Source organism: Oreochromis aureus, linkage group 3 (assembly GCF_013358895.1).
Source record: "Oreochromis aureus strain Israel breed Guangdong linkage group 3, ZZ_aureus, whole genome shotgun sequence".
In the NCBI taxonomy this organism is placed as follows: domain Eukaryota; kingdom Metazoa; phylum Chordata; class Actinopteri; order Cichliformes; family Cichlidae; genus Oreochromis; species Oreochromis aureus.
Genome location: NC_052944.1, coordinates 44,013,608 through 44,036,340, shown reverse-complemented (window position 1 = coordinate 44,036,340; position 22,733 = coordinate 44,013,608). Strand labels below are relative to the sequence as shown.

Here is a 22,733-nt window from a genome sequence, read left to right as displayed (position 1 = left end):
CCCTTCCGTCCATGCCAAATCTACGCCCTTGGTTTGAATAAAACCTGTTAATGTTCTGCTTTAACAGCAGATTTCTCCACATGCAGGACAGAGAAATTCCTGCATCTGTCACACAAAAAGTGGAAAATATATTTGTTTCACATTTTAATCACAATAATAAAGAAATAAACTGTCAGTAGATCCACTTTTTACTACGAATCATCCATCAGTAAAAATCTGACTGAAATCAAATACAACAAATTCAACATTCATAGAAAAAAATCCAACCCTGCAGGGATCAAACATCTGATCAAACACCAGGGTTGGACACAGACTTTCTAATCTGACATCACAAAGTTATTCTGAAGCTGTAAATCTAATTAAAAACTCCTAAAAACTACTATGAGAAAAGCTGAACAGTTTATGTGTTATGAGTGAAATTTCAGTGAATATGAATCATCTCCAGGAGGTAAAAAGGGTTGGAGCTCAGCAGCAGTCAGAAGAAGATGAGGTGATGAAGAAGAGAGTGTTCAGTGGATGAAGGCCAGTGAGTTCATGTAAATGCTGCTTCTGCTGTAAGACACAGACCTAAAAATGCATAAATGCTCCATGATTTTCATTTCTTCACATTTCAGAAACTGGAACCAGCTTTAAATGTGACTAAAATAATGATAAAACAATCAATTCTCTAATCATTGACTAACTGATGAATCACTGCAGCTCCAATATATTGTTGCATTTGACAACCCACTACAGCAACTACAGAATAAAACCACTAACCAGACTGATGACAGATTTCAAACATGCTGAATATGAAGAGTAGTATCATTTAAACTCACATGATTATCAGCCATAAGAACAAATTCAGATTTATATTGATGTAAGGTATATAAATGTAAGTACAGTTTGAATCAGTGCAATATTATTTTCACACATCAATGGACCATTGAACTTCTCAGCTTCTAAAATGTAAAGCCTCATTTAGAAACTACACAAGTACATATAATGGTCAGGGATCAACATGAACCTGTCTTCTCTATTTGACTTTAAACAAACAGTGGTGGATGGAGCAGCTACAAAGTTTCCTTTTCTTCATATCAGAGTCTGTTGTCAGGTGTTTCGATGAAGGAGCTTTTTCCCAGTAAACATTTTAACAGTGATTACAAGAACAGAGCTGTTGTTTTCTTTCACTCTACCTGAGCTCACCATCTCAGTAACAGCCCCACTCTTTGGTGTAAACGAGTCTTTTTATTTGCTTTCTGTAACTTGATTTTTCTTATTTATTGTGTGCTCACTGTCCGTGTGTTTGTGTGTGTCTGTGTGCACAAACCTGGCCAAATAAAGTAAAAACAAATTCAAAGAATAAATAAATTAGGGGTTAAGAGTGAGAATAGTTCATTATGGAAATGAGTCATGAAACGTATGTTTCCATTTTTTGTTAAAAACTGATTCAGTGCTACTTTCACTGCACTCCTTACCCCGTTGCAATATTCAAAGATGCCACTAGATGGTGCACAGCACTCGGGAGGAACCTTAAATTTGTCAGAGAAGTCCTGAAGTTAAATCCTGCAGTCGAGTTGAACACGTGTTTTTTGCATCACTGTCCAGACGATCGGTGGAATCTCATGTTTGTTCCTGCAGTTTCACTTTTGTTGTTGTTTCACTTCCAGACTGAACTTTGAACTACATGATCACACAGTGAGTTCTCCATTTTGTGCCAAAATCTGTTTTGAGTTTTCAACAACAGTTTTAAACAGGTGCTTAAATCCACTGTTCCCCTGTTCTTTTTGGCCTGCCTGTGTTAGAGACTAAAACATTACACACATCACACTGGAGTGGGCGTTCACAACCAAACCTGACAGATCCTGGAATTATATTTTTATCTTCTGTGGAGAGATAACTGATCAAAAAATCTCTGTCCTGTATTATGTCCATGACAATTTGTTTGGGCAGAAATCTGGTTTCATTTAACACAACGTATTCACATCAACACCTATCATGTTCATGAAGGCGTTGAGGTGTCAGAGTCTCAGGAAGGACGAATCAGACTTCAACTGTTCAGACTCAGGACTGATGACTCAGGACTGGACCTGTGTCAGATGAAGACTGATTATGGCTTCAGCTCTTTTGTCAAACTGAGTCTGAGAAAAAAATGAACTATTTTTATTATTTCCTTTTCATTTGAAGCTAAAAGATGCCACCTAAACACACAAGATATCAGTGGAAACCCGAGGACGTCCTCTATTTAGTACATGAGGACTAAAATAAGTGAAATGATATAGACTTAAAACAAATGTCCATTACAGAGGACATAAATGCTGCTTCTCAGGAGGATAAATGTGTCAGGTTTGGTGGTGAACATAAATATTTACTTCCAGCTACACTAACCCAAACCCCGACCAGATGGTGGTGCTCTAACCTTGCTATATAAAGGCTGCTGTGTTGTTCACTGGATTAAATCAAACTGAGCACACAGACATTTTTTCCTTATTTACTTTTTTTTCAGTTCATTTTTTAAATTTCTACTTTTTTAAATATTATGGTTTTATCCCAAAATATGTTTTTACCCATTTTTTTCTTCTCTCATACATAAATATACATACATGCAAAGTTATTCATAGTAACATGAAAAACTATTTTGTTGTCTTGTTTTAAAATACATTTCCATGTATTTTAAAACTTTTCCATTTGGCCAACATGGAAAAGTATGACACTCAACACCACACATTACATTTCTCTGTTTTAATACTTTCTGAAATCTGTGTTTTAGTGTTAGTGTCTTTTACTCATACAGTCTCAAAGAAAACTTTATGATGGTTTCTCAGTCAGTTCCCTTCATTATAGTTATTTGTGACACAGTATTTGGAACCTGGGAACATACACAGTTTAAAAATAGACTTATAAACAGAAAATTCAGAAAAATTCAAACCCATAAAAATGAATATGTATTTACAATATGTACATTTTTTTTAACAGAAAGATTAGAAAAGGCAGCGCTCTGTACTACAACATCCATCAGTAATCAGAAGGGTAAGAAATAAACTCTCCCTTCAGACACATTAATGATTCTTTCTTTCGTCTTCTTTTGTCCTTAGCTGGCAGACCGAGGTCGTCCACGAGGCCAAGACGTCGCCGTGGGTACCACAGGGTTTCCATCTTGGTCAACGATGCACTTCCAGGCCTTGTGATTTCTTGTCGTGACTTTTGCTTGCTCTTGGGTTAGACGTCATTGTTTAAGTCATTTGTTGATCGAATACTTTTTCAGCTTAACTGTATCGCCTCCATCTGCACAGGCATATGTGGACACACACGCAGACACGGGCACACACCAGTAATACCAGTGTGCAGCACAGGTGGATTTTGGTGGCAAAAACTGTCCCCCCTTTACTCATTACAGCTGTGAATTCAATCCCAGGATAATACGAGCCCGATTTAACATAAGTCATGTTACACACCACACATCACTTCCTGTACCTAAAGCAGCTCAGAGTCTTTTCTTTGTGTGACTGATGATTCGCTCTGATCCAAAGTTGGTCCTGCACAGAGAATCCTGTCAGTCCCAGTTTGTTTTTCTGAGACACTCAACATCTCTACATCAGCATAGAGGTTACGGTGAATTATTATTTTTTTCAACATGACATACAGAGATGTACACGCAATGATTAAAACTACTGCCACTCCAACTGCTGTCACTCCAATTAAGATATTGTTTTTTTGTGATTTTAAAGTTGGTCTCTTAGATTTGAGTTCATCTGCAGCTGCTGTAAAAGACAAAGAAATATTTGTTGCCAGTTGTTCAAGTCCAAAATGGATATTTGCAATGCACATATTGTATTTGAGTCATAAATGAAAATTCCAGCACAAACAGTTCACAGAAGCCAACGAGTCAATTTTACCAACACAATGAGAGCTATTGCAAAAAAAAAAAGGTAATTAATTAACTAATATTAAATCAGCTTACCAGTGACATTGAGTTGACAGTCGTCAGAGCTGTAACCATAATCAGTGTTGACCTCACACTGGTATAGACCCGAGTCATCAGTCCTGAGTCTGGACAGTTGAAGTCTGATTCGTCCTTCTCTGAGGGCGTCTTTGTCACTCTGGACTCGTCCTGAAAACTTTGCATCCTGAGACTCTGACACCTCAACACCTTCATGAACCTGATACAGGACTGAGACTTTATCAGTTATCAGTTCACAGAGGATGTTGAGAGTTTTTGTGGATCTGTCAGGTTTGGTGGTGAACGTCCACTCCAGTGTGATGTTGTGGTTCTCCTCTGCCTGATAGGAGGTCTGTGTCACATTGACTACAAATGATCCTGTTGAGGAGACAGAGAGGGAAAGAGAGGAGCAGACACACTGAGAACTGGAACAAATCTGTTGTTGAGCTTTATTTGGAGTTCATAAAGTGAAGCTGTAAACTAACCAGAGACACATGAGGTGAGGATGATGAGCAGCAGGATCCTGCAGATCATTTTCTCCCTGTAACGATAAAATTTGATTTGAGGAAGAACCTTTTCACACACATGTATATGTTTTAAATAAGAGTATAAAAAAATTAACAGAGCTGAATTTTGTCTCTCATGAACTTTTTCATCTTCTAAAACATTTTGGCGGCTACCCCTCAGCCTCTCAGCAGCTGCACTTCTGGTAAATGTGAAAATCCCAGGTGATCTCAGAAAAGTTGACTCTGTACTTGAGGTCAAGATCACAGGGATTCAAACTCATCTCAGAGACGTATTTAACTCACCTATGGTATGAATTTCAAAATCCTACTATAGAACGCTGAGTCAGCATACATAGAGGGGGTGCAACAGCTACCAGACTGATGTAGAGCTGACAACCTGTCTCTGAATGTGGACAAAACAAAAGAGATGATTGTTGACTTCAGGAGAGCACGGAGAGATCACTGCCCACTTAACATCAATAGATCCTCTGTGGAGGTTGTCAAGAGCACCAAATTCCTTGGTCACTACCTGGTGGAGAACCTCCCCTGATCCCCCAACACCAGCTCCATAACAAGAAAAGCCCAGCAGCGTGTCTACTTCCTGCAGAAGCTGAGGAAAGCCCATCTGCCATCGTCCATTCTTACCACCTTCTACAGAGGGACTATAGAGAGCATCCTGAGCAGCTGCATCACTGCCTGGTAGTGGTGCAATGGATCACGGTTGATCCATAATCCGAACCGATCCCACTCCACGGTTCGGAACGCACGTGATCCGAAGATTCGAAAAAGAAGGAAAAAAAGTATGTATATGGTGCGCGTAGTCAGTCTGTCAAGTGATAGTTATGGCCAGCGCTAAAGGTCCTAAAGGTCCAAGTGGAGGAGCAGAGGAGTTTCCGGCATCTAAGCAGCCCTTTGCTCCCCAATCCGACCGGGCTACAGCTATTACAAAAGCTACTGGGGTGTTTAGCTGCAGACAGGAGGCCGTATTCCCTTGTGCAAAACAAGCAATGTTCCCTCTAAACTGCGCACGTGCACAATTGCGCACTGCTGGCATGGTCTCTGCGCACAAAAAATCTGCGTTGCGCACACAAAAAAATCTAACCTGAATTGAATCACGCAAATTACATTCGTATATACGCAGCTAATTAACGTGGTTGACAGGCTATGACAGCGTCCTTATGTACCGACACTAGGGTTGCCAACTCCCTGAAAAATAAATAAGGGACACCTCGTGGCCAGGGCCGGGCAACCCAGTTGTCTTCACCCTTCCCAATGTGGTGAATTTTGTAGCTTTTTTTTGTGTGTGTGAAATTATTTTTTTAAACATTTGACTTGAATTTGATTTAAGTAGATGCATATTCTTTGTGATATGACCATATGGGAAACAAATGATCATTTAGCCATTTATTTTTAGCTCAAAATGACAACATTAACACAATAAAACAGGTCTCTTTCTTAAACAGAAGCCTGTCATACTTAACTTTTGAGAATATAAGTAAATGTTTCTTTAAAATAACTCTGTCCTGCTTAACTTAAAATTATATAAATTAATAGAAAACAATAGAACGAAAAACATTCTTGTAACAGTGCACATATAGTGCTTTTAGTACAATTGGCTTCAGTTGAGGTATTATTTCAGCTTTTCTAATGCTAATCAGCTGCTGCCGTTTTTAAACCCGCTTGTTCCCATGATTACTCGTCATAACTCATCATCATTATTCATCTATGTATTACTTTTATTAGTCATCTATTTGTTGTAATCATCTATCCTTGCAGTTGTTTATTACACAAAATAAATTATATTATCACACTTCTGTCCACATAGCGCTGATATTCACTGCACATGCCCATATTAACCTTAACCAGAGGGTTTAAAAAACAAACAAACCAGTGTTTACAGACAATATCTGCTTCTGCCGTGGCCTGGTGGACAAAAAATTGGTTAAGGGTTCCCCGAGCTTTCACGCCCCTCATGTTCTTCATATGCCCACCATTAGAAGCATGCCTATGGAAAAAGTGCACCGGCACACAGTGCAGTGCACTTTATAGGTGTTATCGTGCACTTTTTCCAGCCAGGTGTTTTCCTTTTCCCATTCCTCCCAGTACTTTTGCAGCCTTTTTCTTCTTTCTCTGAGGGGAACATTGCTGGTCTAATGCTGGGCTTACACTGTGCGATTTTTGAGTCGTGCAACCGATTTGGTGATTGGCCCGATTTTGGCATTCATCGTGCACCGTGCAGTATACGTGGGGTAACGAGAAGCGATTAACACCTCACGACCAGCTCCCGATCATCAATTGCTCGTGAGGGTGTCACCGCAGCCGCTCACGCGCAAACACGTAAACTTCAGTGAAAAAAACAGCACGGCTGTGCAGCGTGTGATCTGGACACAAGCGATGGAGGCACAACTTGTAGAACTTTGGAAAGCTCATCCGAGCCTTTTCGATGTGGCCTCACAAAATTATCACGACCACAACAACCGTGAAAATAGTTGGATTTACATTGCTGCTCAATCACAGGTGCCTGATCAATGTTTTTCATTAGCAATTTAGCAAAGTTGATGGTGTGCGTGTCAGTGTGAGTGAAAGACACAGAGGGAGAGCGAGCGACAGATTTTCTGTTATAACCTTCATTTTATGGACGCACAGTGTGAGCACTCAGGTCGCATCAGAGCATCGGGCCGTATAGTGTGAGACCCTGCATCGTGACCTAGAACTTCTAAACCCTGCGAGTCAATCGTGCAGTTTGAGCAGGAGCTGAACAACGTGACTGAAAAAAATCGCACAATGTATGCCCAGCTTTAGGTGTACTGTCGTCCGAGACTTGCACCGCAGTGTCTGCGTTTGTTTCCCTGTTGGTGTTGTGGTCATCTGTTGTCTTCCTGTATTTTCTCCGACTTTTCCTCGACCAATGAGATAAGCAGTAATCTGAATTGTCATACTCGAATTGTCATAAGTGTGCTGTCAGCTCATTGGTCACAAAGCAGGAGAGGGGCTGGGAATTATGTTTTCAAACAAAGCGTTAATTCCATTAACATTTATAGACTACTTTTGATTCTCACTGTATTACGGGACAAAGTGCGTCCCTTATTAGCTCAATACGGGACGTGTACTTTTGTTTCTAAATACGGGACAATTCTGTTTTTTAAGGGACAGTTGGCAACCCTAACCGACACTGGTGTTTTAGCTAGCAAAGTGGCGTGGCTGATGTGGAGTGAAGCCACGTTAATGACAACGTGTACAACCATTGGAGATGTGAGCAGGACAGACGGAACAATTGAGGGGAAAAGTGTGGACTTTTGTCACTTCAGTGACAAATTGCACTCCAGGCATGTATGAGCAGGAAAAGTTCAAAGTTATGGCTGAACTGTCCCAGGCATCTTCTGTTGCTCTAACTACAAATGGGTGGACATCAGGGTCAACGGAAAGCTACGTGACCGTGACCGCTCATTATATCACAGGAGTGGTGGATACAAAGCCCTGTACTGCCCTATACTGCACCTTAATTTGTTTTTATATAATTGTGTGGAATGAGTCTTGAGTTGAATGTTTTTAACAGGCAAAAAATACTTAAATAAGTTAATAAGTAAATGTTAAAATTTTGTCTTTTTTTCTTTTTTTGCTGATCCAAAAATTGATCCGATCCGTGACTTAAAACCGTGATCCGATCCGAACCGTGAGATTTTTAATCCGTTGCATCACTGCCTGTTGTGGTAACTGCACCATATCGGATCACAATACCCTACAATGGATAGTGAGAACAGCTGAGAAGATCATTGGAGCCTCTCTTCCCTCCACCAAGGACACTTTCAGCACCCGCTCCATCTGCAACACCACCAGCATTATGGAGGACCTCACACACACTTTTCACCCTGCTGCCTTCTGGAAAGAGGTACCGGAGCATTCGGGCCCTCACTGCCAGACTATGGAACAGTTTCTTCCCCCAAGCCGTCAGACTCCTGAACACTCAGTGACTGGACTGACACACACACACACACACACACACACACACACACACACCTTCATACACGTCACTGCTAAGCACTCGTCTACAAAACTCAGCACTTTGCACATTTCCATTGCACTGTCTTGTCTTGTTTTCTCAGCAATTTTTTGCACATTGCACTTTACATAGTCCCGTGTTTTTCTATTATATGTCATATGTAGCACCAGGGTCTCGGAGGAAAGCTGTCATTTCACTCTGTACTGTACGACTGCACATGGTAATGACAATAACAGACACTTGACACTTGACAGAGTCTACCCAGCCACAGTTTCAGTGCAGCTCACCAGCACATGAAGAGTTAACGGTCGTCTATGATCCAAGTCATGATCATTATTCTGTGCACACTTTCAGCTACAAGATTTAAAATTGTCTGTTGACATCAGAGTGAAGTGTGTTGTTTTGTTACTCCAGTAACATGTTTAGATGTTTTCAGGCTGAGTTTTCTACCTGTTCTTGCGTTCCTCCGTCTCTGGCAGCTGTCTCTACGAACCATGAGCTCCTTTCTACGAACGTGGAAGAACATGTGAAGTTTTCTGTTGACTTTACCAGGTGCATTACACTCACTGACCTGCAAGATAAAAACAAAATATCAGTGTAATAGATTTTCATTCCATCAGACCTCACAGATAAGTTGAGCATTAGCCAACAGGGGGCGTTTCTCACCAGAAAATAAATGAGGCGAAATTAAACAGGTCATGTGATCGGTGTTCTTTAAAAGTTCCTTTAAGAAGCGTCACAAAAATTATGTTTGGTATACTTATTTACAACCCCAGCCCTCGTCTTTAATTCACAACAACAGAAACTACGAGCTAATTACTGTAACTATAACAATGGGTATATTTCCTGAAAGCTGCGCTGCTATTTACTTCCTGTTGCGCACTTGAAAAACGGTTCTCATTTTGCATCATATCAACAAAGCTAAAATATTCTTCTCTGTCTCTATCCTGCCTTTTCTGTCATCACAGACATTTTTCCTGTTTTGCTTCGAAACTTATGATTAATAACCTGCATAATTGGTCTTTTTTTAACAATTTGCAGAAAGTGCACCAAAGGTAATCAACAAGAGCACACACGTTCACACGGACTGTTTTAAAGTCTAATTAGTTGTTTGTAGGAGAGCGATCAGCGACATGTCCACTTTCTGTCACTTTCTGATCGATTTAATGATCAGCTGGAAGAACAAACACGCAAAGCGTGCAAACTGTTAATCCCAGTCACACCCTGCTTTACATACTATGATTAAACATCTACACTACAGCATAACACGATACCATTACTTATTATACTTAAGTGTGCTCAACAGAAAAGAAAAAACACGATCAAATACATACTCCTTTGTTCTTCTTTAGCAACAAGTCGACTCTGACGAGGTGCTCCGTTTAGTTTCCGCTTTTTGATAACTCCTCCTATGAGGTCCTCAAGCACCCCTACATATATTTAAAGCATCTTTAAAAATACCACTACTACTATATTAATACTCGTAATAATGCATTTAGTATTATTTTCTGGAATTATCATCAGATGTTATATTTTCTTAGCTTACCTAATGACGACAATACAGGATAGATGAAGTTTTATATGTAGTGTTTATGATGTCATGATGTTACAGTGCGCTCACAGAGACGCAGGTTTGTAAATAATCACCAAGTAAGACTTTCTTTGCCGACACACTTCAGCGATGCAGATTTAAAACAAACTTTAACTGAAATACAGCAAAACTGTTCTGATAATACGGGGACGTTGCTGTGACTAAAGTGTCTGCTTGTTTTTATCTGTTCTCTAAATAGCATCAAAAACATTAGTTAATGAAGTTTGAACCACTAGAGATTATAAGCTAACTTTAACCTTCTGATCCACTAGTCTGCTTGTATTCACCAGTTACCAGCTGAGAAGCTGATGAAATTTATTATTTTAGTTTATTAAAGATTTCTGTTCCTACTCTGATCGAATTGGGCTTCGGTGTTTACAGTACAGCTCCACATCCAGGCGACAGAGGTGAAAACTATGTTACCTGTCAGCGTCCAATATTGTTATAAACTGATATGGATCAGTTCACGTCTTTTTTTTTTCTTCTTTTTTTTTGTATTTGTAAATTCTGTTTCACTGCAACATTGAACTTTTGGGTGATGACACAAAGACTGAGAGCAGGATGAAGACAGCCTTCAATCATCAAACTTTAAGTGTGAGTTTGTTTCTAATGCAACGTTTCTATCAGCTCAACAAACATCAGCAAACACAAACATGTGCAGTTTGTCTCACAGTGAGTTGTAGCTGCTGTATTTCACAGGGAGGGAGTAAAGCTTACCTGTAACATTTAAAGCTCAGTTTTTAAATCAAATATTGGGTCTGTACATGTGACATTATGTTTTTTTCATATTCTGAAACGTGCTGCTAAAACAAACTGAGACAGACTGACTGTGTTATTTAAAGGTTGCAGGTTAGTGCAGGATGAACAGGTTAGTTTGCTGCACTGTGATGGATTTAAAGTACAGAACAGTGTGTGACTGCAGCACAGCGGCTGTGGTTTCATGCTCAGAGTTTGGTTACATCAAGTGTAGCAGAGATGAATTTGCAGTTAAGCTCATGATGCTTAGATTCACTGAATTCCACCTTCATACCAGCTGAATAGTGTCTAATATAAAAACAGCATAAACAATTTACTGTCAGTGTAGAGGATGGAAATCAGCCTGTTCAACTCATGAAAACATCTGCTGACATCTGGTTGAATTCACTTGTGTAAATCCACAAAGAGCAGCAGGTCAGCTGATCACAGCCTGCACAGTCAGAAAATCTACTGAAGCTCTCAATAGAAATTATTGTGAGTTGTGATCTTTTCCAGACACTGAGCTATTACAACTGATTGTAGATGCTGAATCCACTTTAACCCCTGACTCCTCATTTTCCTGTTTAGAGACAAAGTCGCCCTCTACAATGTAGGCAACAGAAAATAGAGCCACTTTTTATTTTCCTTCTTTTTCTCTGCTCATGAGGCAGAGCTCAGCTACTTTTTACTTTCTTCCTCTGAGTACATTTCAGAGCCTGTACTTTTTCACTTTTACTTAAGTAAAGACATTGAATCAGTACTTTAACTTTTACTGGAGCATTTTTTAACACAGGTATCTGTATTTCTACTTAAGTACAACATGTGTGTACTTTTGCCACCTCTGCGTATCAGCCACATTAAAGTCTCCCTCTTCTGTGGTGCCGCCTTTACAATGTGTTAAAGTCTTCTTTATCATGATCTTGTTTCACCTCTGAGGGGAAATTTTGATGCTCGTCCTCTTTGTCTGTTCACTGCCTGCTGGAAACTTACCTGCTCGCTGCCGCTGCTCTTCCTCTCAGCTTCCCGGAGTAAGTCTGAAAACTCACCCGCCTGCCCTCCTGTCTGCACCTCTGCTCTGAAAAAGGAAAGGAAAGGTAGACATGTTGTTCTTCTCCTCACTCCACCACACACCTGGAGAAACCCCCCTCATAGCCTTGCTTTGACCTTTAATACAATGAAGCAAAATCTCCTTTCACTCACCTCACATCATACTCACCTTCAACCTCATCTGGAAATAACTCACCTTCTCCCTCTGGTACAGTGAGTCCCAATCCGTGGAATTCCCTCCATGTCTCGCCTCGACCTTCGTGATCCCAGCGATAAATTAAGTTTTCTTCAAATCAAACAAACATGCACTGAGTCAGCTTTTGGCTCCAACCTCTTTACATCGGCTGCTTGGCCTTGACAGCACAAGGTCCTGGACCACATTTACATGTCTTCATAAGTTAACAGATGTGAAGTATTTTCACATACGGCCCTTAAAGCTTTTGTTAAAATGCTCCACAACACTTGATTCAATCTGGCTTTATGCAGAGAAATGTGTGAAATTAAACTGAACCATCAGCTGATGGAAATGTTTATTATTAAACTTCTTGCCTTCATCTGTTAGTTTAACGGGTACACGTCCCTCACTCATCCTCAAAAGCAGATGCAACAGATGCTCCTGCCTTGGTTTGAAGACACCTGCATGCATACTTAGAAAATCCATCTGTACATGTCAGTAAGTATCTCACATTATCATCATCTGCACAATATTCACCCATATCAGCCAAATCAGCTTTAAACTGTTTGTCGATTTGACTAACCAAAACTCTATTTCTGGGAAAATGTCTTCTTGCTGGTTTATGAAGTGTGTAAGTATCCTCCCTCTTTAAACAATGTTTCACCTCCAATAGTGACAACGTTACACCTGCTTATTCCCCTGCAGCTTTCAGAGGGTTATTCACACTGCCCAAACCCACCGAGTGAGCAGGGTCATCATATAATTTATGTCATGTGTTTTCCACGATCGCTATGAGACACAAGTGGTCAGACTGTGAGTGTTAACACATCTTAGAACAAAGTGCACTTTATTCTGCTTGAGCCTGGAAGCTGATAAAGAGCATTCACTAATGTGTCGTTAATTCAAACTGGAAATATAAGGCTGGAAACCTGTTTCAGAAATCCTCTGGATTGTACTGTGGAGGTAAGCATCAACGAAACAGAGCTCTCAGTTCTCACTCCTTCTTTATTCCTCTCCAACATCAACTGCACATATCGCGCCACAAAACACAGGAACACACTTCCTTAACACTGGGTGTGAGTGGAGCCCTCTAGTGGTCCACCACACATGCCCCCCCGAACACCCAGCAGAACTGGTCCAGGACCCGGGGCTTAAGCAAACGGCCGGAACGGCTGAACCGGGGGGGTGGGGAACTGACAGAGGGCAACCCATCCCAGGAGCGAGGCTGGCACTGGGAGTCAGAAAAAGCTGCAGATGACTCGGACTCCGTCGATTGTGGGTCGCGCCTAGGGGAAAAAACAGAATCCATCAGCCCGGTGGCAGGTGGGCGGCTGCGGCGAGGAGCCTGGGCCGGGACCACCTGATCCTCTTGCACAACATGTGCAGGCTTAAGTCTGTCAACAGAGACAACCTCCTGCCGACCGCCAAAGTCCAAAATGAAATGTTTGTTGCCTGGTTTAAGAACCCTGTATGGCCCGTCATATGGTGGACGCAGCGGAGTCCTATGGGCATCGTGCCTGACGAAAACGAAACAAGCAGAGTCCAACGAACTCGGAACAAAAGTGTCAGGCAGGCAGTGGTGCACAGGACCAGGAACAGGAAATGAGTCTCTTGGGGGGCGAAAAGGCAACAAAGAGGTATCGAAACATGGGGGAGGGCTCTCAGGTAAGAATTCCCCAGGGACCCGGAGGGGCTGGCCGAGGACCAGTTCAGCCGGGGAAACCCCAAGGTCTTCTTTAACCGTGCTACGCAATCCCAGCAAAACCCATGGAAGACGGTCGACCCAGTCGCCACCTGTCAAGGAAGCCCGGAGCGCGGCCTTAAGTGACCGGTGAAACCGTTCGCACATCCCGTTAGCTTGCGGGTGGTATGCTGTGGTGCGGTGGACCTTGACCCCCAGGCCGTCAGCCATAGCAGACCAACGCTCAGAAACAAACTGGGGGCCCCTGTCTGAGGTAATGTCAGCAGGGGGACCGAAACGTGAAACCCAGGTTGACAAAAATGCTCTATCCACCGTCACCGCTGTCGTGGACGCCAGGGGTACCGCCTCCGGCCACCTGGTCGTGCGGTCCACCACAGTCAAAAGGTGTGTGAAACCCTGTGACTGCGGCAAGGGATCAACCAGGTCCACATCAATGTGATCGAAACGCCTACCGGGGACACGGAAAGGTTCGAGGGGTGCCTGCGTGTGCCGGTGGATTTTCGAGCGTTGGCATGGGATACAAGCCGCCGCCCATTCTTTCACCATTTTGCGAAGGCCCGGCCAAATGAACCTGGCGCTTACCAGCTTGACCGAGGCCCGGACGCCGGGATGAGAGAGGGCATGCACCGAGTCAAAAACACGACGACGCCACGAAAGGGGAACCACCGAGCGGGGGCGGCCGGTGGAAACGTCGCAAAGAAGGTGCGGACCGCCGTCCCACACCGGGGTGTCCTCCAGCACGAGGCCCGTTTTCGTTGACTGAAGGGCAAGGACGTCCGGGTCAGCACGTTGCTCGGCGGCCATGGCAGCGTAGTCGACGCCGACATACACCGGAGAAACCAACACACGTGAGAGACAGTCAGCGACGTGATTGGACTTACCAGCCACATGCTGAATGTCTGTGGTAAACTCTGAAATGGCCGCCAACTGGCGCTGCTGGCGTGCGCTCCATGGGTCAGAGACCTTGGACATCGCAAACGTCAAAGGTTTGTGGTCAACGTACGCAGTAAAGTTGCGACCCTCGAGGAAAAAACGAAAATGTCATGTCGCGAGGTGCAGGGCCAGCAACTCCCTGTCAAAAACACTGTACTTGCGTTCAGCATCCCGGAGCGTACGACTGAAAAAGGCGAGCGGTTGCCAGAGACCTGAAACCCGCTGTTCCAACACCCCACCCACTGCCACGTCGGACGCGTCGGTGGTCAACGCGATCTCCGCCGACGGAAGCGGGTGGGCCAGCAGGGCGGCGTCAGCCAGCGCAGACTTGGCCTGGACGCGTTCCGGCAGCCAGTCAACAGGATCTTTGGCTGTTTTACCTTTTAAGGCAGCATAGAGTGGCTGCAGGTGGGCAGCTCTGGGGAGAAATAAAAATTTATCATCCCCAAGAACTCCTGCAACGCTTTAACCGACGTGGGACGCGGAAAAGCCGAAACGGCCTGGACTCTGTCGGGCAACGGAACCACACCTTCAGCAGAAATGTGGTGCCCGAGGAAATCCAGAAGAGGCAACCCAAACTGGCACTTGGAAGGGTTGATGATCAGGCCGTGCACTGCCAAACGCTGGAAAACCTGGCGCAGATGGGACTCGTGCTGGCTCGCTGAGCAGCTGGCCACCAATATATCATCCAGATAAACAAAAACGAACGGCAGCCCACGCAAAACAGAGTCCATCAGCCGCTGAAAGGTCTGGGCGGCACCTTTCAGGCCAAACGGCATGCGCAAAAACTCCAACAATCCGAAGGGGGTAATGACAGCGGTTTTAGGAACGTCTTCGGCGCGCACGGGAACTTGGTGATACCCCTACACCAAGTCAATTTTAGAAAAAATCGACGTTCCGGCGAGATTGGCAGAAAAATCCTGAATGTGGGGGATGGGGTAACGGCCATTCTCCGTGGCATTATTTAAACGGCGAAAATCTCCGCATGGCCGCCACCGACCGTCCGATTTGGGCACCATGTGAAGCGGAGAGGCCCATGCACTGTTCGAACGCTGTACAATGCCAAGGCGCTCCATGGCTGGAAACTCTTCCCGAGCGACGGACAGTTTCGCGGGGTCGAGGCGGCGCGCGCGCGAACACCGGGGGCCCGACCGTGGGAATATAATGCCCAACCCCATGCTTCGTTACCGTGCTAGAGAAATTAGGGACAGACAGCGATGGAAACTCTAAAAGCAAACGCTGAAAAGCATCCCCGGAGGTCACTACATTAGCTCAAATCAGGGGCTCGGCGGCCCGAGTAAAACAGGGCAGCGAAGAAAACAAGAGAGCATCAAGTAAACGTCTGTTAGCAACATCGACAAGCAATCCATGAGCACACAGAAAATCAGCACCTAAAATAGGTACAGAGCTAGCGGCAACAACAAAGTTCCACTGGAAATCCCGGCCATGAAAACAAACAGTCACCAACCTTTCCCCAAACGTTTTGATGGGAGAGCCATTAGCTGCAATGAGCTGCGGCCCACAGTTCGCTGCTAGTCCGTCGGCAGCGGTAGGGGGAAGGAGGCTCTTCTGGGAGCCGGAGTCCACGAGAAAACGTCTCCGAGTCCTCTATGAAGAGCAGTCTTTCTGTATTGCCAGCGGTCACGGCTGCTACGGCGCGCTGGCGGGTCCGTTTCCCTGGGCCGTGAAAGCGCAAGGCGGCAGGCAGCAATGCGCTTTGTCGCCAAAATGCTGATGGTAGAAACAGATGCTCCTTCTGCGGTGCCGGCGTGTAGCAATCCCTGCCGTCAGCAAGGGGGCGGATGCTCCGGGGGAGGCAGGTGGAGGTGTGGAAGGTGCCGCCGGTGAGTCCGTAGCCAGGGCATGAACGTCGAAAGTGCGGCTAGCCAGGAGAATGCGATCCGCTTCTTCAACCAGGGAGCGATAATCCTTCGCTGGCAGAAGCGGGGAGTTTGCGAGGACAGCTCTCACGGCGGCCGCTAGTTGGCGGAGGAAGAGGTGGGCGAAGAGGAATCCCCCGTCATCCGGCCCGAGCAACGATAGCATGTTCTCCATTTGCTTGAGCGCGGTACCGCCACCCAAGCCTGACAGGTTGAGGAGCTGTTCGGCTCGTTCAGCGTCGGAGAGTGCATAGCGCCGAAGACGCAGCTCTTTAAGGGCGGCGTATTTCCCTTGGGCGGGTGGGTCCCGGAGGAGGGTCATCGCGCGACGGGTGGCCAGCGGGCCGAGCGAGGCCACCACATGGTGATACTTCGTGTCGTCAGCCGAGATGCCGCGAAGGGCGAACTGAGCCTCCACATGTACGAACCATGACGGGGGGTCATGGAGCCAAAGGTCCAGCAGTTGAAGTGCCACAGTGAACATAGCTGCAACAGGAGGCGGAGGTCCGGCGGCCGCGGAGTCTGCGTTATCTGCGGCCCGTTGCATGCTCGAGTCAGGAGTCACCAATGTGGAGGTAAGCATCAACGAAACAGAGCTCCCAGTTCTCACTCCTTCTTTATTCCTCTCCAACATCAACTGCACATATCGCACCACAAAACACAGGAACACACTTCCTTAACACTGGGTGTGAGTGGAGCCCTCTAGTGGTCCACCACAGTACCATGAATCTCATTTGTTTCACTGTTTCAAATAGGGAAGGTGTGTTTAGATGATGCTTGCTGGTTGTAACAGCCAGTATCCCCTGACACCACACCCTGAACCCACTGCTCCACTCCTCCCCTGCAGCCGAGCACAAACCACACTGACCACAAACTGCTACTAAGAATCAACATGAACACGACAGAATTAACCAGCATTGTTAAAAGAACAATTATCGAGGGCACCCATTTGCTGGCTGTCTTAACTTGTTATCAGCTCCCAACACACATTATCGGCACATTTCCACACATGAGCCTTTGTGAACACTGGGTGTTTTATGTCACAAAACACAAACAAGCTAATTTTTCACAGTTTCAACGATTCACTGGATAAATTTACATCTGAGATAAAAACATGTTTTAGTGAAAAACTGCACATCCATGTTGTTTTCTGGAAGTGTGCGTGGGCGATAATTCTCGGGCACCGGGCGTACTGGTGGAGGCTTGGTGGGTGCAGAACCAGACGATGGTGTGGTAACCACAGCCGACAAGACTGGACCAGATGGCAACGTGGCAGCCGCAGGCGATGGAGCAGATGGTGAAGCAGGTGGCGGATGAATGGGCTCACCAGAGCCGCCAGCGGAGACGAGGAGGTACCGGAGCGGTTCTCCTGAACCCCCAGCGGAGTCGAATGCAGAGCCAGCAGGTGCGGAAAAATCTGGCTGAGGTGAAGCTAACTGTAGCTGCACAGGGCACGTACAGTGCTAACAGTCTGTCTGAGCTTTGTCAGAAAGATGCAGTTGTCATGGTCCTGGGCCATGTTGGCCCAGTATTCGTAGTCTTCATGTATTTTTGTATTTTGTTCCTTATTTAGGCCATGCTTCCTGGGTTGCTCTGTTACGTTGTTCCTTATGCGTTTTTCCCCTTGTGACTCTTACCCCCTGTGTGCCCCTCTGTGTATCTGTGAGCCCTCGTCTCTTGTGTTTTATTCCATGTTTTCCCCAGCCCGTGATGTCTGTGCTCTCCCCGTGCTCTCTCTCCTCCTGTCTGAACCTCTGTGTACTTCCTGTTTTACTTTGACAGTCTCCCGTCAGTGTTGCGTTTACTCCTGCCTTGTCTTGTTATGATTATCAGTGTCACCTGTGTTCCCCATGTGCTCCCACTTCCCTCGTTAACCCTCTGTGTATTTATGTCTGCGTCTCCCTCAGTTCTGTGTCGCGATCTCCCTCATGACTGTGTGCCCCGCCATGTGTTTCCTCGTAAGTCAGTTCCTTAGTACTTCCCAGTTTAGTTTCATGTTATTGTGTATCGCCGTTATATTTTGTCAGCAATAAAGCTGTATTTTGAGTTCAGTCCTGTTTTCCTGTGAGTTTGCGTTTGGGTCCTCATCATGCCTACACACAGCCTAACCATGACAGCAGTACTCAGCTGACTGAATGAGCTCACCAGAGCTTTCAGCAGAGGATGGCAGCAAGTGAACAGGGCTGGGCTAGACAGGGACCTGGAAACAGAGCTAAAGCCTGAACAGGTAATAGAGCTAGAAACTGACCTAGAAACTGAACTTGAGGCTGAGCTGGTGATAAAACAGGAAACTGAGCTGATAAATGAGCTAATGGCTGAAACAAAAGTTGTGGTGGTGGTTGTGCTGGTGGCTGTGATGGTTGTTGAACTTGCGACTAATCAGGTAACTGACTCTTAGCTGCTCTCCTCCGGGGAACAGGGATGGGTACTGGGCCTGGCCGAACACCAGCCATCCCCACCCGAGGAACAGATACGTGCGCAGGGACGAGCTGGGTTTTGCCTGTCTTTACCCTGGGAGCCCGTTTAGGCGCAGGAGCTAGCTGGACCTCTGCTGCTCCCACCCAGGGAACTGAAACGGGTGCAGGAGTTGGCAGGGTCACAGTTGCCTTCACCCGGAGAACTGGAACAGGCATTGGCAATAACTGGGTGTCCGCCATCCTCACCCAAGGAGCAGGTCCGGGTACAGGGATGAATACAGCCTCAGTTAGCCTGGCAACTGAAGCAGGGACCAGCTGGACCTCAGCCACCCCCACCCGAGGAACCGGTAAGGGTGCAAAGGAAAGCTGGGCCCGAGCTGCCCTGGGAACAGGAACTGGAAGTGGAGAGCGGAGCTCAGGAGCAGTAACAGTCACTGGGTAAACTAGGTTAATGGTGCCAAAGACAGTTTCAACTTGACACCGAGGTGTCACTCTGAATAATGTCTTTAGAGTCCAAACACACAGTAGCGGAGTTATCTGATTTAGGCGATACAGAGTCCACGGAAGGGATCCCTGCAGGGATCAAACATCTGATCAAACACCAGGGTTGGACACAGACTTTCTAATCTGACATCACAAAGTTATTCTGAAGAGGTAAATCTAATTAAAAACTCCCCAAAACTGCTATGAGAAAACCCTTAAAAGGTTCAGGTTCCTTTACAGATAAAATCAACACAGGTTCCTGATAAATAGACTAATAAACAGAGAATAGCTGAACAGTTTCTGTGACACAGACCTAAAAATACATAAATACATCCATGATTTTCATCCATCATCTTGAACACTGGCTATAAATGTGTTCACTTCATTATTGTGTGATTTGGTTTCTTCACGTGTCTCCTTCAGTGCAAATAAAGGACTGTTAGAGTGTGTGCTGTGTGTTTGTCTGAAGCATGACAATCCTTTCCAACAAGTATTTCCAGCTGTTTGTCTCCACTCTGCACTTTAGTCTTTCTTCTTGTCATGTCTGTGTTTGTCCACCAGGTGTCTCCCTCAGCTCATTTTCTCCAAATCAGAAGCATCAGGTTTGTGGAGACGCTCTGCCTGCCAGACACAGCTCAGGGCAATGAAACATGTCTATCCTGCACATCTGTCATCTGAAAAATGACATTAAATGTCATCACTCTAGATAAAATAAGAACAATTAAAAAAACCTCAAAGATTCAATTTTTGTAACATTTTAAAAGTTCAAACCTCAAAGACATTAAGTTTACAGTCATATATGATCAAGAAAATCAACAATCTTCACATTTCAGAAACTGGAACCAGCTTTAAATGTGACTAAAATAATGATAAAACAATCAATTCTCTAATCATTGACTAACTGATGAATCACTGCAGCTCCAATATATTGTTGCATTTGACAACCCACTACAGCAACTACAGAATAAAACCACTAACCAGACTGATGACAGATTTCAAACATGCTGAATATGAAGAGTAGTATCATTTAAACTCACATGATTATCAGCCATAAGAACAAATTCAGATTTATATTGATGTAAGGTATATAAATGTAAGTACAGTTTGAATCAGTGCAATATTATTTTCACACATCAATGGACCACTGAACTTCTCAGCTTCTAAAATGTAAAGCCTCATTTAGAAACTACACAAGTACATATAATGGTCAGGGATCAACATGAACCTGTCTTCTCTGTTTGACTTTAATCAACTCTGCAGTGTCTCCATCATCCCAAAGACAAAGTCCAGAAACACAAAGTCCAGCATAGAGCGGCTGAGTGAATGTGGTCTGGACTCTGTGGAGGAGAGTCATGGTTTCAGAGACGCTGTAGAAAGACAGAATACCTGCTCTGTGATCCAGGTACACTCCTACTCTGGAGGACCGAGGACCTGAGAGGACAGTTTGGACTTTGTTGTGCCAAAATTGAAAACTGTTTGTGTCACAACGTAATGCCCAAGATTTGTCATTGTTTCCAAATAAACATTCATTGCTCCCCCCTGCTCTGCTGATATTCTTGTATACGACTGCTACACGAACTGCTTCACCTCTCCACTCCACCTCCCAGTAACAGCGTGCAGTCAGACTCTCTCTACTCAGGACCTGATAATAATAAGTGAATCTGTCTGGATGATCAGAATAAGACTGTTGTTGTTTCATTCTTGTTACTTTTCTGTTCCCCTCAGATAATAACAGGTATTTATTTGCTGTGTTTGGATCCAGTGTGATTTCACATGCATATTTTAAGAATCCAGCTCTGGTCTTTGGCTCTGGTGGTGACAGTAAAACATCCACTTCAGTGACTGTCAGTGAGATGTTTGTCCATTCCTCTCTCAGAATGTCCTGTAGTTTATCTCTGGTCTCTGACACAGCTGCTGTCACATCCTCAAAGTAGCTCAGAGGACGAATATTGATGCTGGATGAGTGTGTAGACTCACTGAGTGCTGACAGTGAGGGGTAGTTGTGTAGAAACTGGTTGTGATCCTCTGTGTGTGAGAGCTGCTCTAGCTCGCCGTCTTTCCTCTTCAGCTCAGCGATCTCCTGCTCCAGCTTCTCCTGAAGCTCTTTGACTCGACTCACTTCAGTTTCCTGCTGGGATCTGACCTGCTGCTTCACATCAGAGCTTCTTTTCTGGATGAGACGGATCAGCTCAGTGAACATCTTCTCACTGTCCTCCACTGCTTTATCAGCAGAGCCATTGATGGCCTCCACCTCCTGTTGAAGCAGCTTCACATCTTTCTCTCGCTCCTGGATTCTCTGCTGGATGTTTAGTCGTCTCACCTCGAGCTCCTTCTGCTTCTCAGTCCTTTCTGCTGCAGCTGGGACTGTTTCATGGCCTTTATGTTCATCCACTGTGCAGAGATAACAGATACTCTGCTGATCAGTACGACAGAAAATCTTCATCACCTCATCATGACGAGAGCAGATGTTCTCCTGGAGCTTCTTGGAGGGGGCCACCAGCTTGTGTTTCTTAAACTGAACTACATCATAGTGAGGTTGGAGGTGTTTCTCACAGTAAGAAATTAAACAGACTAAACAGGACTTGATGGCTTTCAGCTTCCTCCCAGTGCAGACATCACAGGCCACATCTTCAGGTCCAGCATAGCAGTGATCAGCTGGAGCAGCTTGGAGTCCAGTCTTCTTCAGCTGCTCCACTAAATCTGCTAACATGGTGTTTTTCTCCAGGACAGGCCTCGGTGTGAAAGTCTTCCTGCACTGAGGGCAGCTGTGGATTCCCTTCCTGTCCTCTTCATCCCAGAAACTTTTAATACAGTTCCTGCAGTAGCTGTGTCCACAGGTTGTAGTCACCAGATCCTTCAGTAGATCCAAACAGATGGAACAAGAGAAGGTTTCTTGGTCCAGCTGAACTCCTTTCTGCGCCATTTCTCCTCTCAGTGTCAGTGACTGTGTGAGTTTCTCTTCCTTATCACTGAAACTAGTCTGAGCTCTGATCTCAACAACATGTGTTTCTGCAGTGAATGGAGCCTGTCAGCTCTTACACATCACCACATGTTGGTTACACCCATCTTCAAAATGCAGATCTGAAGGGGAGGGAACGAGGAAACACGTGGACAGAGAGGAGGTGCTGTGTTTAAGAGCAGGAAGAAGAGGGAGGGTTATCAGGCTGTGCTTCACTCCAGGAAGAGGAGCAGTTTGAGAGCGATACTGTGTGTTTAACCCTTTTATTTACTGCTCACATCAACTTTTAAGCTTGTTAACACTTTCTTCTATATAAATAAACTTTTGAAATGTCAGAGTTCTCACTGAAGTTAACAAACAGTCCTTCAGTTTTAGTCAAAGCAGGA

The 22,733-nt window shown here is 44.8% G+C and overlaps 2 protein-coding genes across 5 annotated transcripts; both read right to left on the bottom strand.

Annotated features, from left to right (window-relative positions):
• Positions 1–256: 256 nt before the first annotated feature.
• Positions 257–22,439, bottom strand: LOC120438155 (tripartite motif-containing protein 16-like). 3 transcript variants are annotated; one of them, XM_039608587.1, is made up of 2 exons: positions 20,632–22,439; positions 257–1,024 (listed from the first exon to the last, which is right to left on the bottom strand). In XM_039608587.1, the coding sequence occupies exons 1-2, from the start codon at positions 22,309–22,311 to the stop codon at positions 1,016–1,018; spliced, it is 1,689 nt and encodes a 562-aa protein (XP_039464521.1). In that variant the 5' UTR covers positions 22,312–22,439; the 3' UTR covers positions 257–1,015. The 3 variants fall into 3 exon arrangements, with proteins under 3 accessions (XP_039464521.1, XP_039464520.1, XP_039464519.1); XM_039608586.1 differs by having other exon boundaries at positions 257–1,006; positions 20,614–22,438; XM_039608585.1 differs by lacking the exon at positions 257–1,024 and having other exon boundaries at positions 20,128–22,431.
• Positions 2,707–9,835, bottom strand: LOC116334258. Of its 2 annotated transcripts, none has more exons than XM_039608618.1 (5): positions 9,760–9,835; positions 8,876–8,996; positions 4,405–4,460; positions 3,941–4,297; positions 2,707–3,740 (listed from the first exon to the last, which is right to left on the bottom strand). In XM_039608618.1, exons 3-5 carry the CDS (start codon positions 4,451–4,453, stop codon positions 3,454–3,456), a joined length of 693 nt encoding a protein of 230 aa, XP_039464552.1. In that variant the 5' UTR covers positions 4,454–4,460; positions 8,876–8,996; positions 9,760–9,835; the 3' UTR covers positions 2,707–3,453. The 2 variants fall into 2 exon arrangements, with proteins under 2 accessions (XP_039464552.1, XP_039464553.1); XM_039608619.1 differs by lacking the exon at positions 9,760–9,835 and adding an exon at positions 9,092–9,151.
• Positions 22,440–22,733: the final 294 nt, after the last annotated feature.

Excerpts from the sequence above, each read along its gene's own strand:
- LOC116334258 (XM_039608618.1), bottom strand. The coding sequence starts at position 4,453 with ATGATCTGCAGGATCCTGCTGCTCATCATCCTCACCTCATGTGTCTCT. Across the intron at positions 4,298-4,404 it reads CCTCACCTCATGTGTCTCTG|GATCATTTGTAGTCAATGTG; the intron begins GTTAGTTTACAG and ends TCTCCTCAACAG. Across the intron at positions 3,741-3,940 it reads CTGTCAACTCAATGTCACTG|CAGCTGCAGATGAACTCAAA; the intron begins GTAAGCTGATTT and ends TGTCTTTTACAG.
- LOC120438155 (XM_039608586.1), bottom strand. The coding sequence starts at position 22,311 with ATGGCGCAGAAAGGAGTTCAGCTGGACCAAGAAACCTTCTCTTGTTCC.